General features: G+C 44.5%; 1 protein-coding gene across 1 annotated transcript in view; it reads left to right on the forward strand.

The window, feature by feature from the left end:
• ctif (CBP80/20-dependent translation initiation factor) overlaps positions 1-16814 on the forward strand; it is a gene marked incomplete at its 5' end in the record, with an annotated part of 72120 nt that overhangs the window by 14275 nt on the left and 41031 nt on the right. Inside the window, 2 exons of the mRNA XM_080847270.1 lie at positions 2204-2308; positions 2483-2558. Of these exons, the coding sequence (XP_080703396.1) occupies positions 2204-2308; positions 2483-2558 (181 nt within the window). The remainder of the gene's footprint in view (positions 1-2203; positions 2309-2482; positions 2559-16814) is intronic.

The raw sequence follows: 16814 nt of genomic DNA on the forward strand, positions 1-16814 counted from the left end.
TGAGAGAGTGTGTGTGGCATAAACACAGAGACACATAGTTGCAATCATATTTCTTGTTGCAATCACGTTTCTTAGCTTCTTTCTCAGTGGAACAGCTCACCTTCCCAGCTGGTTTTGGGCATGTAATGTCCCTTGTATTGTCGGTGCAAAACTCACGAATGTGTTGGTAAAGATAGTCCTGACGTTTCAAATCCAAACCAGGAGGATTGACAGCAGGGGGCCTCTGCATTGGTGGTGCATCCTCTTTGAGCAGGCATATTCCACGTTCCTCAGAATTGGCAAATTCCTTGTAGAACACCCACCCAGGATAGTCTTTGGTCATTCTGAAAATACAGAAGATTGAGAAAAAAAAATGAGTAAATCATCCATCCTTACAAACACACACACACTTTAACAATTACCTACATCAACGGCTTATTTACATAATTTCAGCACACAAATGCTCAGTAATAAGCAAGGATGTAGTGGTAGCTAAACGCAAGTAAACACAGTTTATCCACATCTTAATAGAGTTTATGTGCCAAATGCAACTATTAACATTGCCAAATCCCACTGCATTATCCTGATTTAAGATTGAACCCACCTGGCCTGGAAGCCATCAGACTATGATAAAGATTAAGTTTAAAAGTATACAGGCCTTACAGGATTAATATCACAGCAATAACCTTCCATCATCAAACATGTCTGCATGTCTTTTTAAACATCTGATTCTGCATAGCCTACTACATTTACCCCCCTCTTATTGTACCACTACGACATTTAACTCGTGGGGTCAAGCCGTGTTCCTTGTAGTGTTTAAGTAGAGCTGTCAGTTTATTCTGGCTGATTCTGAAATTAAACGGGAACATCACGTAAACTACTGTCAGTAAAATCAAGAACATACTTCTGATCAGTCGCATAAGTGTAATGGTTGTAAAGCCTACTTACCAATGTATGAACTTGAATGTTTCACGGCAAATTCTTCTTCCATCCAAGTAATATTCCGACCTTTGATGTTGACGCTCTCGTTGGATTTTCTTCGTCGAACAAGTGCGTTTATCATTCTGGAAGTGACAGCTGATCTTCCCCAGAAGAATTAGGTCTTTCTCGTATTCAGAAAGAGACGCCATGGATCAATACATCCAAAGTAGTCTTTCACCAGCTTTATCCAGTCTTCCTGGCCAGTAGCAGAGCGCAAATTAGAGGCGCCAACGGAGTTTAACGCATTAGCTATTTCACATTCTTTAGATAACGACATTACCAATCACACGGTATGGTACACTTTACCAAACACACGTAATGCACACTACACTTTAAAAATGACAAGGTTGAATACAAAGTATTAAGTGAAACGCGAACTTTTTGAGGAGATATTTTGGAGAAAATGTTGCTAGCATTAGACTTCAGTATCACTGCTAATCTGACAGGATGGTAGGTGGACCAATCGCGTCGCACAAGGCTGTAAACAGGGCTTCCTATTGGCAATTGAGGAGGCTCTGTGAACATTTTGATAGGTTTAATAAGAAAGGACTTGACGTTTTCACACCATATTTGGATAACTGAGAGCATGACGTTTCAGGGGATATCAAAACATAGGAAAATCCTCGTGCGAAATCCTTGGTCGAGCCGGCTGGTAAAACAGCGTTATTCGAGACATTCTTTGTAAGATTAAGAGTTGCAAGTCAACCTAAACAGCCATTTAAGTGCATTTTCGCAATTACTGTGATGATGAAACTTTGGGAGATTAATTTTGAAGACCTTTTCTTTCATATAAGGTAAAAAAAAAAAAATCAATATTTTCAATGTTTCTTACTGTAAACGGCCATATCTCAAAATAGAACGTTGCGACTTCCGACTCATTTCGCCAGAGCGGGTCACATATGTTGGGCTGTGTTTAGGATCAAGCAAATGGTGCTCTGTCTGGAGGATATGGGATAGTAGTCGTCCTGAGAGGATGATTTCTAGATGCATGTTTGCACAAAAGGTGTGGATCAGAAAGGGTACATATTTGAAAGAATGAACCATATTGCATGAGGCTTGATGCTCCTATATAGATGGAAAGATTTATGGACCCAATCCAAACTTGTCTGAGAGTAAATACACTTGCAAGTCACAGGACAACCTTCTATCAAGACACTGTGCATATGTGTTGATGACTGACATCTTTGGTGTGTTTTGTGTCTTTCTCTGTGTTGGTTTACATGTCTGCCTTTGCTCTGTCCAGTGGAGCCACGTGGGACCTGCAGCCAGAGAAGTTGGATTTCTCTCAGTTTCACAGGAAGCCATTCCGAGGGACACCAAAGCACCTCCCACACATTGATCGTGAGGGGTAAGCTCATACACATTTTTGTTCCTTAACTTCTCTTCAAATTACAGGTAAGGAAATAAATTGCTGAGAGAAACATACTGCTAAAAAAACATGCACGTTGTATTTAGATTGATCAATTTCATAGATGTTTCGCTGAAGTTGATCTCTTATTTCTGACCTTGGTTCCCCTCCTAGGATGATGAAGGGCAAGCTTGATGATGATGATGGCATTGACCTGACTGAAATGGAGAAATTTCTTCCTGGTTTAAGAGTGAGTCCTCTAGAAGTTTCATCAAATTCAATTTATAACATGCTTATCTTATCTTCTTATCTATCTTATGACAATGTGATGGAGTTGGATTCACTCACTCTGGTCACAGCACTGAGGATGGTTTAGGGGGCCATCTGGTGGTGGTGGAATTTGCCCATTTAGTTTTTCTTTTTATGAACTCACACTGCCATCTAGTGGAGAAGCTTTGTTCTCCGCACACCATGAGCGAATGCTTTACAATTACATACATTTACATTTACATTTACTTACATTTACATTAACATTTACATTTAGACATTTGGCGGACACTTTTATCCAAAGTGACGTACAAAGGAGAAAACAATCAAGCTATGAGCAATAGAGACCTATAGTGTTACAATAAATACTACTTTAAATAAGGAATAAAAAGTGCAGGAATGTAATTATTGTGTGTGCAAGTTAAGTGCTAGTTAGAGGAGTCGGCATTAGAGGAAAGATAAGGAGAAGTAGAGGAAGTGCTAGTTAGGAAAGGAGGTGTGCTCTCTGAAGAGTTGGGTCTTCAAGAGCTTCTTGAAGGTAGAGAGGTTAGACTTTAGCTGTGGCACTATATGGGAAGTATCATTATAGGTTATTGGTTAATGCTAACAATGCTTATCCTGACTGATGTTTTTAAATGTCTGTATATTTTTTCATTATTTAACAAACCATGACTGCAACACACTGTCCGTCAACTTTCAGCCTGTGTAAAGCCCCTGATTCAGATCAATGATGTAAGATGCTGACATGTGTCTCAGAGAGCTGTAATATGCAGACATGGTGTTCTTCATGCTGATGTTTTTAGCCATAGTAGTTGCTTTTTAGTATTGGTATCCTTCTCTCACTGTAGGGAGGAAGGACAGACTAGCTATTACTGAGCACTTGGGCTGTGTTTCATTAGGTGCTGCAACATCACATGTTTTAAGGGAACATATCAATATAAAATCTTTGTAATTTGTTTCATACAATTTATCAAACACCAAGAAATTAAGGCTGTAAAATTGGCAGATGATATTAACAGGTTGACAGTATGCTGCCCTCTGCTGGCTGTACGTTGCACTAGCACAAGGGTTTGAGAAAAGTAAGCATGTGTCTCTAAGGGGCAGTTGGTGTTCTTTATGTCTCTGTGTTTAACTGCCTGCAACTCTCTCCCTGACTGTAGTTGTGTTGTATCGCAGTTTGTAGTTAATGTCTATCTCTGCTGCATCAGTCAGCCATCTTGTCTTTGTTTCTGTGCCAATCTAATCGTCTGGTTACGGGCAGGAAACAGGCAGGGTGGCACACAGAGGGCAGGAGGTCAGCAGTGTGCCCTGGGCCGTGCCCCTCCGCCCACCCTGCTATGATGGTGCTAATGTGAGCCAATGGCCTCCCTGCCCGGTGTCCACGTCAGCGCGTGGCTCTACGCCATGCCAGGCCATTGTTCTGTGAGGAGACAATGACGTAGGCAAGCCTCCTTCCTCTGGCCTGCCCTTCCAGACGTTGATGACGGAGGGTGATGGCGGAGGGCAGTAGCAGCAGCAGGAGCAGCAGCAGGGCTCAGACAGGGGGACAGAGGGAGCCTTTGTGCTATGGAGGACTCATCTCAGACAGGCCGTCGCCACAGACTAGCATATAGTGTCACGCTGGCTTCCATGCTGTCTGTGGTGGTGTTTAATGGTTTGCACATTTGGACATAGAATGACCCATGACCTGGAAGCTCTTTGACATGGTCCACCAGGTCAGCCCAGTGGCTGGGGACGGGCAGCAGACAGTCAGCTTTATGAAATGGATTTGAGCTGTAGAGGGATGATGTTCCCTGGTACATGATGTCCCCTATGATCCATAGTCCGTGGCCAACTTGTGTCTGTGTCATGTCTGTCTCATTGGCCTGAGCTCCACTTGCAGAGGTTGAAAAAAAAAACTGCCTGTCTATCGACCTGAGACGATAATGCATTGAAGAGAGAGGAGTCTGATGGAGGAGTTATTAGAGGGAAGTTCAGTGTGGTGTTCAGCTCATACCAAACAAGATTAAGATCTAAATATCATCATCATCCCCTCCAATAAATCATTTGATGTCCTCTCAGGGCAGGAGGAGCAGGCAGGAGTGATTGCTTCCTCCCTTGATCTTTATGTGCTTAATATATCTAATACGACCTGTGCCAAAACTGTGCTGGACGGCCTGAGTCCTGTTGTGTTTGTCAATGGTGACATTCAGATGCCCTGCTGCGGTGACCTGACTGAACCTCTCCATGAGAAGTACATTGTCTGGCAGGCCTCATGGGAACATGCCTTGTGTAAAGTGCAGAGGTCTAGATAGGTCTAGAGTAACATAAAGATTTCAGCAGCCTTATCAACTGCCTTTATACAAAGCAGAGATCACCATGTTTGTAAATAGGACCCCTCATTATTTTATTATATTTCTCATCTTTTATGTTGAGTTTTACTAACTGCTATTGTAGGACAATCAGGGAAAATGCACTTAATAAGGTTAACACAATCAACAGGTTAAGACAAGTTATAACAACACGTAGTCATGGGTAGCGAGTTCCCAAAGGGCCGCGGTCAGCCAATCAGAGTCTTGTCTAATGGAACACCCCCCCCCAGCCGCACTTCCTGTATAGCTCTTTGAATAGCAGCAACCTGTTCGTAATGAGGAAAGTACATGGGCCGGAATGGCAGTGAAGGAAAGGGGACTTCCTCTGCAGCGGCGTAGGGGTAGCCCCAGCCAAGAGGCCTCCCCTAGGGGATGAGATGGAAGGGTCAGTCCCCCCTCCTCCAATCCCAACAACATCCAGGCGGTGCTGTGATGCACAAATCCTGTGTCACATACTTACTGAATGAGCACACTGTCACTAGGAAGATGACGTGCGATCAGCGATGAGTCTCCTGCTAACCTTTGTGATGACATTCACCACTGCTCAGACAGTCTGAGGTCAGTCACCACAGTAAACTTCCACTGGCTCCGATGCCATCGGGTCTGGCTGACTGCTCTCGGGCCGGATCGAGCGGTTTCATCACCATTAGAAACACTTTTCTTCTCTGTCTAATCAAGATGTTTCTTCACCATTAGAAACACTTTTCTTCTCTGTCTAATCAAGATGTTTCTTCACCATTCGAGACTTATTTCTTCTCTCTCTGATCCAGATGTTTCGTCACCATTTCATACTTATTTCTTCTCTCTCTGATCCAGATGTTTCGTCACCATTTCATACTTATTTCTTCTCTGTCTGATCCAGATGTTTCGTCACCATTTCATACTTATTTCTTCTCTGTCTGATCCAGATGTTTCGTCACCGTTTCAGACTAATTTCCTCTCTGTCTGATCCAGATGTTTCGTCACCATGAGACGCTGCTCTTCTCAGTCACTGTTTTGTCGTGCCATATTAGCACAACACTGACGTAGACTGTGTAGTCCATGTTTTTTTTTGAGAGGACACACACTGCCCCCCCACCCCCTGCCACACACACACACACATACACACACACACACACGCACACACACACACACACTGCCTCCCCACCCCCTGCCACACACACACACACACACACACACACACACACACACACACACACACACACACACATACTGCTGTCAGTGTCCCTCTGTCATTTTCAGCCTGCACGCGCACACGCTCAACAACAATCACTCACCCTCAGCCCTCATTCTCATGTAGCCTGTGGCAGTGAATTTGAACAGGCTGCCTGGGTCATTTGTCTGATGTTGTCAACAAGACGCCATTGTTGCCACAGACAGAATCCACAGCGTTCCTGGGGTTTGCTCAGCGTACGTCTGATTAGCTCTCCAGCCTCCAGGCACAGTGATGCTTTCCACACGTGTGTGTGTGTGTGTGTCTGTGTGTGTGTGTGTGATTGAAAGCTTAACCTTATCATGTATGTGTCAGTAGATGAAGTGACCTAGAATATGCTTGTGAGCACAGTTGTGCGTGGGGCTAGCCATGTTACAGTCCCCCAGTGCACACGCTCCCCAGTCGACGTGGGCTAGTCATGATCATAAATGTGTGTGGATTGATTTGTGTGTGTGGGGGGGGGGATGGGAGCGGATGTTTGTGCACTTATGTGTGTCTTTGTGTGTGTGTGTGTGTGTGTGTGTGTGTGTGTGTGTGTGTGTTTATATAAATATTTATTGTTTGACCTGGTTGCCTTGTTGTGTGTGATCTGGCACAAAGACACGGAAATGTTGACTGTTCCGGCAGTTATGGCTTGCTCCGAATCACGTTGTACTTTTTCCCATTCTGAAAGGGAGCACTCTGTCTACCCGCCGATGAGTCTGGCTGTCTCTTCCCAAGTCGAGCTGTACACATGTGCTTGTGTGTAGTTTATCAAGTTTATCTACCATATAAGTCAGCATCCATTGCAGTCTCTGCAGTGGTGCATTAATTAGTGTCCCATGTTGCCTTCTCTCTCCTGCAAGTGTTTCAGTCATAGGGATCAAACTATTCTTTATATTCCCCCATCTGTGTGTGTGTGTGTGTGTGTGTGTGTGTGTGTGGGGTGGGGGGGGGGGGGGGTGTCTGTGTGTGTGTGTGTGTGTGTGTGTGTGTGATGGCTCTTATTGTTTCTCCCTCGGGGCCAGACTGACCCCAGTAGATCAGTTTTGGTGGTGTTCATGGGGGTTTGACCCCGTCTGCCACATAGTCAGTGAGGATGTGTCCGGTTCCTGCTGAACAAAGGCCCGGTGTGGCCAGACAGTGAGGCCCCGGGGCCTACGTGCTGAGGAACAGGAGCCTGAGCTCATGCCGGCCCCGGGGTCTGGCTTCAAGCGAGGTGCTCCCGCTAAGGGAGGCGGGGTGGATGAGGGAGACGGAGGGAGACGGAGGGAGCCCCTCCTCCTTGCTCCTCCACGTCCACTGGAGAACAATAAAGAGGTCAGGGCGGCGGGATGCCCCCTCCTACACCCTTTTCCTGCCATTGTCAGGACTGCCATCAGTCAGCCAGCCCAGTGAGTAGCAGGGCTGCTGGAGAGACCACGAAACACACACACACACACACACACACACACACACACACACACACACCACATACACATACACACACACTAATGCTCACTGCCAGACACACACATTCACTGATAGACCACGCACATACTTTGTCACTGTCACACACGCAAACACACCCACTTTGCAATTGCTGCTCACTGCCAAACTCACTTGCGTTCACTCATTTCTCTCACACATACACACACACACACACACACGCAGGTTTTTTTGTGCAACATGCTCACTCACGCCACATATACACAATTACCATCATAGGCAAATGTATGAATGCATACACACTATCACAGTTTTATACATTTAACATAGGCGTTACGTCCTCTCCAACATACACACACTTTATGATGCACACACACGCTTTATCACGATGTCTGTTCCGGAAGCAGTGATGTACCTTATTCATTATGACCTCATCCTGGACGTGTCGGCAGGGAGGGATTATGGATAAATAAAGAGGCTGTTGCATCACGGTGGTCAGGGTGAATGTCTGAACACATCTCTACGGGGCCCAGCCCTGGAAATCCTGCAGACTAGCACAGAGGATCCTCATTCTGCCTCTGCTGCCTGTGTTTATGAGAGAGAGCCCAGACCAGACAGACCACCCTCTACAGTCCGCAGAGACTGAGACTGAGAGTGATGGGGGGGGGGGGGGGGGGGGGGGGGTGGGCGATGGATGACAACTGTAAACAATGTCTATGTGGGCAACACCCTGTGTGGTCACTATATCGGTTTACCCCTCACATCACTGCCACCACTCTCACACACACGATCAAGCGTACTCAATGTTAGCAAAAGTAGTTTTATATCAGTCGCACTGTTTCTCTCCTTCCATTCTTTGCTACCACTTTCGCTCTCAGGGTCAGGAGGGAAAACAGTCTATCAGATGTATTACCTTTTTACAGCCACTGCAAACAATCAAACCTTTCCATATTACCAAAAAAGACCACGTGGAGCACCAAGTAGGTAGTATGAGGATTTTTGGAGGAGCTGTTGAAGATGAGATTCGTAAAGAGAAGAGAGAGTGGCAGAAGGAGAAAGAAATGGAGTAGAAGTGAGGGAATATAGGGGAGAAGGGGAGGTGTGTGTGTGTGTGTGTGTGTGTGTGTGTGTGTGTGTGTGTGTGTGTGTGTGAGTGTGTGTGTGTGTGTGGTCTGTGTCGTCCAGCCCCCTCGTGAACTCCTCCTCGGTGGCAGCAGGATCAGTGCTTATGTAACAGAAGCCAGAACAGCCAATTCCAAGAGTCTGGTGGGAAAAATGCTAAACAATAAACAGAACACAAGAGGAGGAAAGAAGCTCAGGGCAGAGCAGAGCTGGCGGCTGTCTGAGGGGCAGTGATGGATGGATGTTGAGACAGATAGACAGAGTGACATTGAGCAAGATCCACAGAAAGAAAGGTTTGCATTGTGAGATGTATAATGTTCAAATAAAAATGGAACACAGTTAAAGTTTGCGTGCCGTCTGATCATGAGTATGTCACTGTCAGCAGGGCCACGCGGCACTGGGAGCAAGTATACAGGACGTATATGAATTGCAAATCAGTGTTGGTTTGTGTTCAATTGGTCTAGTTGTAGTGTTTGCTGCTGTTTCTTTGTGTGTCTTTTGAGTTTCCATGTTAGACGTAGCGTGTTTGTTCCTTATGCATGCATGCATGCCCCGTGGTCTCAGATAGAGCAAGGGCTCTGGCAGAGTTTTCCTTTCAAGCTCCCAAGACAAGAACATTCCAGAGCGTTTCCTGTTTGGTTTGTGCGCTGCCACTGGGCTTGGGCCGGGACGCCTGCATGCCTGCGCTAATGAAGTAAAGGCAGCGAGCGGCTGAGCTGAGGTCAGGGAGGGAGACGTGGAGACGGGGAGCCTTGACTTCAGGGGGAGCGAGGGGACACGTGGTTGGGGCCAGCTGGCTGGTGTACCTAGTTCCCATTGTGCTCTCTCCACTCCAGAAAATAGATTTTTAAAACGATATGGGAGCTGACTTTGGGATAGTTGCAATAATATGTGTGATGTGATAGGTGCGTTTGTGGGTGCACGCTCAAAGATACATTTGTGTGTTTCGTTGAGGCTTCTAGACAATGGAGGAAAAATCTGAGGTGGAAATGTCACATTCTTGTACCTACGAGGAGATAACGAAACGCATTCTTCGTTTTTGAGAAACTCACAGAGAAGCCTGATTATGTTAGCATCTGTCAGGCTGTTGCCAGGCAACCACATGAGAGAGCCGCTAGAGTTTGAACAGTGGCCGTACAGGAGGACATTGAAGGGGGTGGGGGGGGATGGATGTGTGCAAGATGCAACTGTTTCATGCTTGGCTTGCTTCCAGTAACCAGACCAGCTGAGACCACTTCTGGAGGACAACTTTTCTTCCCTCTTTCTATTATATTTCCTCACAGTACCTCACCATCTTCCATTGGCTGCTAAGATGTGTAAGGTAACATTTTTATGTTCATTTCAACATCACCTCTCGTATGATTACAAATTACCTCATCTTCATCTTTTTGCAGAAAAAAACTCAGTATTTGTTCTCCAATGTATTGATAGCCTGAGAGGAACACCGCATTAGGTTGATGAGCACTTGATCCCCTCCTTCAGGAACAAAACAGCAGGTTGTGTCAAACTCTGGGGGACTAAAAATGATCTTCAAAATGGCTGCCCAAGGTAATCAGAAGCAGTAAATAGGATATCGCTTGGCAGTGCTCTGTGAAACTCAGTCATACAAGGCTAATAAAAAGAACTTGATTTGTCGAATAACTCTGTTATCAAACCGGCCAGCCTCGCTTCCTCTTCCTTCCTGTTTCAGCTGGGCCACACTCCATCCTCAGGAGTTAAACAATGACTCTAGCCAGAAGAAGTACAAGTCGTCAGTTCACTGAATGTTCCTTTTTCTCTCCTCTTAGCTTCAATAAGTGGCACTGATACTGTGGACTTCATGGGCGGGCTCCGGCCCTCACATCTTTGCTGACTTTTTTTTTTTTAAAGGTTTGGGGCTCTGAGAGGCAGTTGCAGAGGCGTCAATGTGTTTATTTTCACAAACAAACCAAACACAAATATCCTTTCAAAAATGGAGGTTACTTGATTGATTTAATGTCTGACTGAGGAAAAACGAGACGCTTTTCTACAAGCAGAAACTGCAGGACCTACTTAAGATATGGTGTTGCAAGTTCCTCCTCTTAATGGCATTCCTTGGAAGCAGGTTGGTCCGAGCATTCACATTGTTGGGAGACCTTCTGCATCTTCAGCAGGTATCTCAAGGTCATAAGCATTTTGTCCCTTAGCCTCTACTGCCAAGGCTATCTCCCCAGTGGCCCTCTCCAGTTGTTTGGGTTCCAAACCCATGTTCTGGAGGACTACAAGGACTACCGCACTGATGATGCTGGGAAACCACTGAAGCCAAACTTCAATGGGGAGAAAGGCTGCATGCCATTCTTTGACAAGAGCCTCATTGATCAAATTCTGGTACTTTGCTCTCGTCAGTTGATGAGAGATGGCTAGCCTGTCCTCCCAGGGCATTGAGTTTGGTTAGTCAGATGTTTTTTGTTTTCCTGGATAGAAGAATGATGTCTGGTTGAAGTAAGGTTACTGCCACCTCTTCCATAAAGTAAAATATCTTCTTAGGGTCAACTGGCATCTCCCAGTCAGAAGCTCCATGCAAAATGGAGGATGGGTTCTTGGCCGTTGTTCTTGCCCTAGAAGCCTTATCACCTTCCCCTTGGAAATAGACTAGTTTCGGTGGTGATGCCTGGTCTTTGTTGTCTTGACCCTCTGCAGGTCTGTTCATTTGACAATTTCTGTAAGGACCTTGTCATGGTTCCACCTGTATCTGCCTTCTCCCAGTGCTATGGGACATCTAGTCAAAATGTGATTCAGGATGCACTGCAGAGGGTTCCTCCACAGTGCTTGGATGGGTCTGATTTTTAGTTCAGCCACAGCACACAGGGGGAAGGTCAACCCCTCCCATCGGTGCCCCTCCCAGGACAGTGATTGCTAGAGAGCCTGGTCCCACTGCATCCACTGTACAAAACATTGGCCCAGCCTTCAGACCTGGCTTGTCAGATATTAAAGAAGGTTTATGTTGAAACAAATGCAGGTAATACCTTTAGAGAATACTTTTCTTTCCCCATTCTTTAGTCATCAAAAAAAATATTCATTTGGCTTTCAACCATAAAACTGGTTTTCCGATAAAGTCTGATATAGTTTTTTCTGCGTATTTGTGGTCAGTGTATTTTAAGGGTCAGTGTTGGTGAATAAATCGCCCAGAGAACTGATGTATTTCCCTTCATTTCAACAAATGCCAATTGCAAAAGAATTTCAGATCACTGAAGTCATTAATCCAACCTAGTTTGCACTCCATATTCACAAATCCAACATTTACCTTTCTTGTTGAGCTAAACTAGAATTAATACATTAGCTGCGTATACATGTGTCTTTTTTTGTAAGCCGCTCTGACGGAATCGTCTTCGCAAGTAGGTGTGAAAAATTCTAAGGGAAGCGGCTCTTGTTGGTAAGTGGATACATGAACCAACATTTAAGCCGCTTACCTTGCCTGGGGCATACGCAAAGACGGCGGAGATGTGCTCCCACCTTATTTGTTTACAAACAACATCAACGTGGATCCGCATAGTGCACAGGCAGCTTCCGACGCCGGTCGCTGCGTCAAAATCATTCATATTCGACACGCTCAAATGTGCCAAGACGTTTTGCAATCTGCAGCTCGTTTACTGTTAGTTGACGAGCCTACCGACAACACAAGTTCAGAGTTCACGCCTCATGTTAACAAAGGTTCCATGTCAATCACTGCACGAAAAGCAAGATTACCGGGCCCGTATACGCTGTGATACAGCCGCGAATGATCACCATTCCTGGCTGACCGCGGAAATTCCCCCGAAATATCCGTCTGCCGCATACGGACGGAATTTCCCGGGAAGGAACCTGCGAGGGGAGGGGGGCCGATGTGTTTAGCATTCTCACCTCCCGCTGACAGAGGTGCGAAATGCTCTTATTAGCATATTGACTGTCAGCAGTCTAGCCACACACACCCTGCTGCAGCCATTGGTTGAAAACGACAAGGAATTGAATTAAAACGTCTTGTGATGAGACGGAATGAGATTCTGTCTATAGGTCAGCTTTCAACTGACAAAACGTATCCCCTCCCATTTACAGCTATTGCCCCATAAAAACGAAATTAAAATGTACTCGATAATAATTTAATTAATATTCTGTCTTTAGGGTTTTGCTCCGGGGATATCACATTTCTTGATTCACCTTCCGTTTTCAGACTTCTGTTTTTGATTTCGGGGATATCACGATTCTTGCTTTGCCTTTCAGTTTCAGAGTTCGAGTGTTCCCATGTACTTTCGAGGCTGTTCCACTCATATTCCGGAGCTTCCTCTCGGTAATGTTCTTGAGATTCACTTTTGGCATGTAATTATACAGAGTCGGGCTTACTCTGATATTGAAATAGTCATTTTGCAACTTGGGACATGTTTGCCACTCGTACATATCTAACCTGTGTCTTTTCAGGTAGATTTTACGCGAGCTTCGTCAGATTTGAACCTGCGCTCTTCAGGTTATTGGTACGATGTACCTAATGGTGCTGTTACTAACCACTTAGCCACCTTTTCTGGTAAGGATTTAGCTAGTCGGTGTGACTAAGTACCTGGTTTATCATTCCTCCCCCCTCTGGGGTATTTCTCTTCTGTTACTGGAGCCAGCGAATTGGGAATTGTTTAGTGGACTTATGTGACGTTTTAATTATGTTTACGTAAAGGCGCCCGAGGCAACATTAGAAACTTTAGACTCGAATAATAAACGTTCAATTTCTAGTCTTTTTTACACGTAGTAAGTTTCAATAACACCATACCATTCGACCATCGACACCATCGACATTCACAGTGGTGTAGTGGTCCCTGGAGAAGTGGGTATACTCTTTATTTATTTATACAGCACAGGATAAATACCCTGTTTTAAGAAGTGGGTATACCCAATGCTGACTGAAAAATAAGTGGGTATACTCCGTATACGTGCGTATACACTGGACTACACCACTGGACATTCAAGGAGCAAAGATGAGACGTCGTTGTGTGGTGAGAACTGATAAAAAAAAAATCGCCTGCCTTCTGTTTTCCACGGTAGATCGCATGTTATGCTAGAAATGGCTAAGCATGGGTGGGATGGGGAAAGATAACACCTTTCCATCCAGACGCAAATTTAGCTAATCGGAATCTGTAAGTGGTTTCCATATATATATATAGTTGATCTCTCTTATTTGACGAAGCAGTGAGTTAGCTGTCTTTCAATGTCTCTTGTCGAATTATCTCACATGTTTATGGTGGTATGTGTTTAAAAGTTTTAACTTAGGCTATGTGTAATGCTCCTAACTTATATATTATTATTTCACCTTAATGTTCTTGATATTCGTTTCTGGCATGTAATTATACAGTCAGGCTTACTCTGATAAGTCATGAAGAGTCGTTAACAGTCGTTAAGCAACTTGGGCCATGGTTGCCACTAGTGGGGATCGAACCTGTGACTTTCAGGTTTTTTAAATCAGTGAAGCAGTGACGGGTGCCTCTCCTGGCGGGGGGGGGGGGGTTGTTTTCAATCCAGGTCAATTCAATTAACATAACAAAACCAAGGCCTGGCCAAGGGAAGGGGTGGGGGGGCTTTCACACCAATGTGGGCTCCTATGGCAATACACAGGGTCGAAGACTGTCGTAAATCCCACATTTCATGCAGTTAATGTTCCGAAAGCCCATTCTTCAGACAGCCCGCTGTTCCAAAATTGTGAGCACAGCAACGTGAACCACTATAGCCCACATGCACATCCCAATGAATTGAACACACACTCATAAACATATAAATGCATTTATTTCACAAGCATGAACTTTAATTCAGATTATTATTATACACACATGGCATTTGCATTGCGATGATAAAAATACTTTTATGATAGCCAACGCATGCATGCTTTATCAGTGCTTGAAATGTCCTGCGACAATCTGCCGGGGATTTCCTTTGCACAAACTGTACCCTATATTCAAAACCAGAGTTGGCTAAATTAACAAATATTGCCTAGGAAAAGTGATATGGGTGATAGCCCGGTGAGCGTCTCCGTTCCGCTGCGCAAATTAAATGCTGTCAATGTTTTGTGCCACTCAAAATATTTCTAAATTATGCCAGGGACTATTTTTCGGAATATTGAGATTTCAGAATATTAGGCTTTTTGAACACTGGGCCGTCCCCGTTAACAAAGACAGAAAACAAACATGAAATATCCACCTAATGTTATCAAAAACTTGCATCCCCGACTGACACTCTCAAATCTCTGTACAAAAAATATGATTAACTCTTTTCAGTGGTCTTGTTGTCATTGAACGATGGCAGCTTTTAAAAGCCAGATATCTGCCCCTGTTTTATGGCTGATATGATGACGACCCTTACTGATGGATTGCCTGATACTGATTGCCCCCGCTCGTCAAGCGAAAAGTGTCCGGTAAAAAGTGCTCCTTCGTCGGGATGGCTAGAGGCCCGGCTGGTGGAATAGCCAGCTAGCTATTGGTGTCGGTATACATCGTCAAAATACTCATGTCCCTGGCTTTAATTTGAGAATGGCATGTTATTGGTACATTTAATACCAGTAAAGTTGTTTAATTACTGCTGATATTTACATTTACGGTCTGTAGCCTGGTGGTCTACTGCCACATAGGCACGCATGCGCATAACACTCCCTATGAGCGGCTTACCTGTCACCACTAGCCCCATGTTACATCGGCCTTGTTTAAGCGCCTTACCAATCGGCATAGACTACCTCTCTCGATCAGCTCAGACATCAGCGTAAATATATATATACATATTCAGTGGCGGCAGGAGGCAGTGTTGCCAGATTGTAAATGGCTTATCATATCAGAGGCTCAAAATGATCGTATTTGGAGGATAATGAATCTGTCAACACTGGGAAAGTTTGACCAATGACAATTCTGTCTATACAGTCAGAGCTCGCGCAAGACGGTGGAACATAAGTCTTAGATACAGTTTCCAAAACGTGTAAAGACGTAATAACTAATTTGTGAAAGACCCAGAGAAACACTTATATCCGACGAGGCAAAATCCCGGACAATTTTGGAATCCCTGCTGGACGCATTTTTTTATCTGACCGTAATGTAAGCATATAAAATGTTAAAACATGTGTTCGGTTACTTAACCAGATGATTCATTTCAAGGGGTATAACCTCCAGATACATTTGTATAAAAAAAGTTAGCAAGCGCATATGATGTGATTAGCCTGGTTACGAGACGGCTACGGTGTGAATAACTGATGTACTGAGAGTCAGCTAATTTAGCTACATAACTCAAACGCCACGGAGACTCCCTGTTCTAACTTTGAATCGCTCTGTTAGGGCAAAGTGACCATTGCAAAGGTGTTTGACTACAGACTGTTAACGTAGCAAATAATTCCTGCTATTGCATCCAGTCAACCTACAAGCCTTGCAGGTATAAAACAAATCATGATTCATGACGTCAGATGACGATTTTCAGTCTCGTTACCATAAACAAGACCCAATACAGAGCAACCCTGAGCACTGACATGACAAGCACTTTGGTGACAAGAAAGGTGAGCTCTGCGCAAAAAGGCCAAGTCGCCAAGCTATGAGGCAAAGCAGTCAAGAGCAAGTGCCACTGGAAGTTATATCCAGTTATTCAACATAATAAATCAGCGGCGAAACAAACAATAGAATCATATTTTCTTGATTGGCTAGTGCCTGTGCATGAAAGGTGCTGTGAGTGAACCGGTGCCCAGCTTGAGAGAGCTCCTGTGGGTAGCTGAATGTGTCGATTGGACTGAAAGATAACGTCTTCTCGATCAATTTATATGTTCACTACAATATGTCGGATTTATGTTAATGTCAATTTAAAGGGAATAAATACAATTCTGATTTGGAAGACATTTAAATTTGTGGAAATTATTATTTTTTTTTTTTTGAAATATTAAAAAAATGTATCTTATCAACCAAAGATTTCGCGACCCCCCTGCAGTACCTCCGCGGACCCCCTGTTGAAGACCCCTGCTGTAAATGATAGACCCAGTGACAGGCTGGCATGAAATGGCTTGCATAATACTAAGTAAGGAGGCCAAAATCATTTTTGACTCATGGCTGAAGCTAAGTTTCTCCAGCTCTCCCCAGGTTGAAAAAAAAGCATCTCAAACTGCATCAGATTGACGCTTTAAAACATGGAATATTAAAATTGTACTTACGGG

This window comes from Sprattus sprattus (assembly GCF_963457725.1).
Source record: "Sprattus sprattus genome assembly, chromosome: 11".
NCBI classification, from domain to species: Eukaryota; Metazoa; Chordata; class Actinopteri; order Clupeiformes; family Clupeidae; genus Sprattus; species Sprattus sprattus.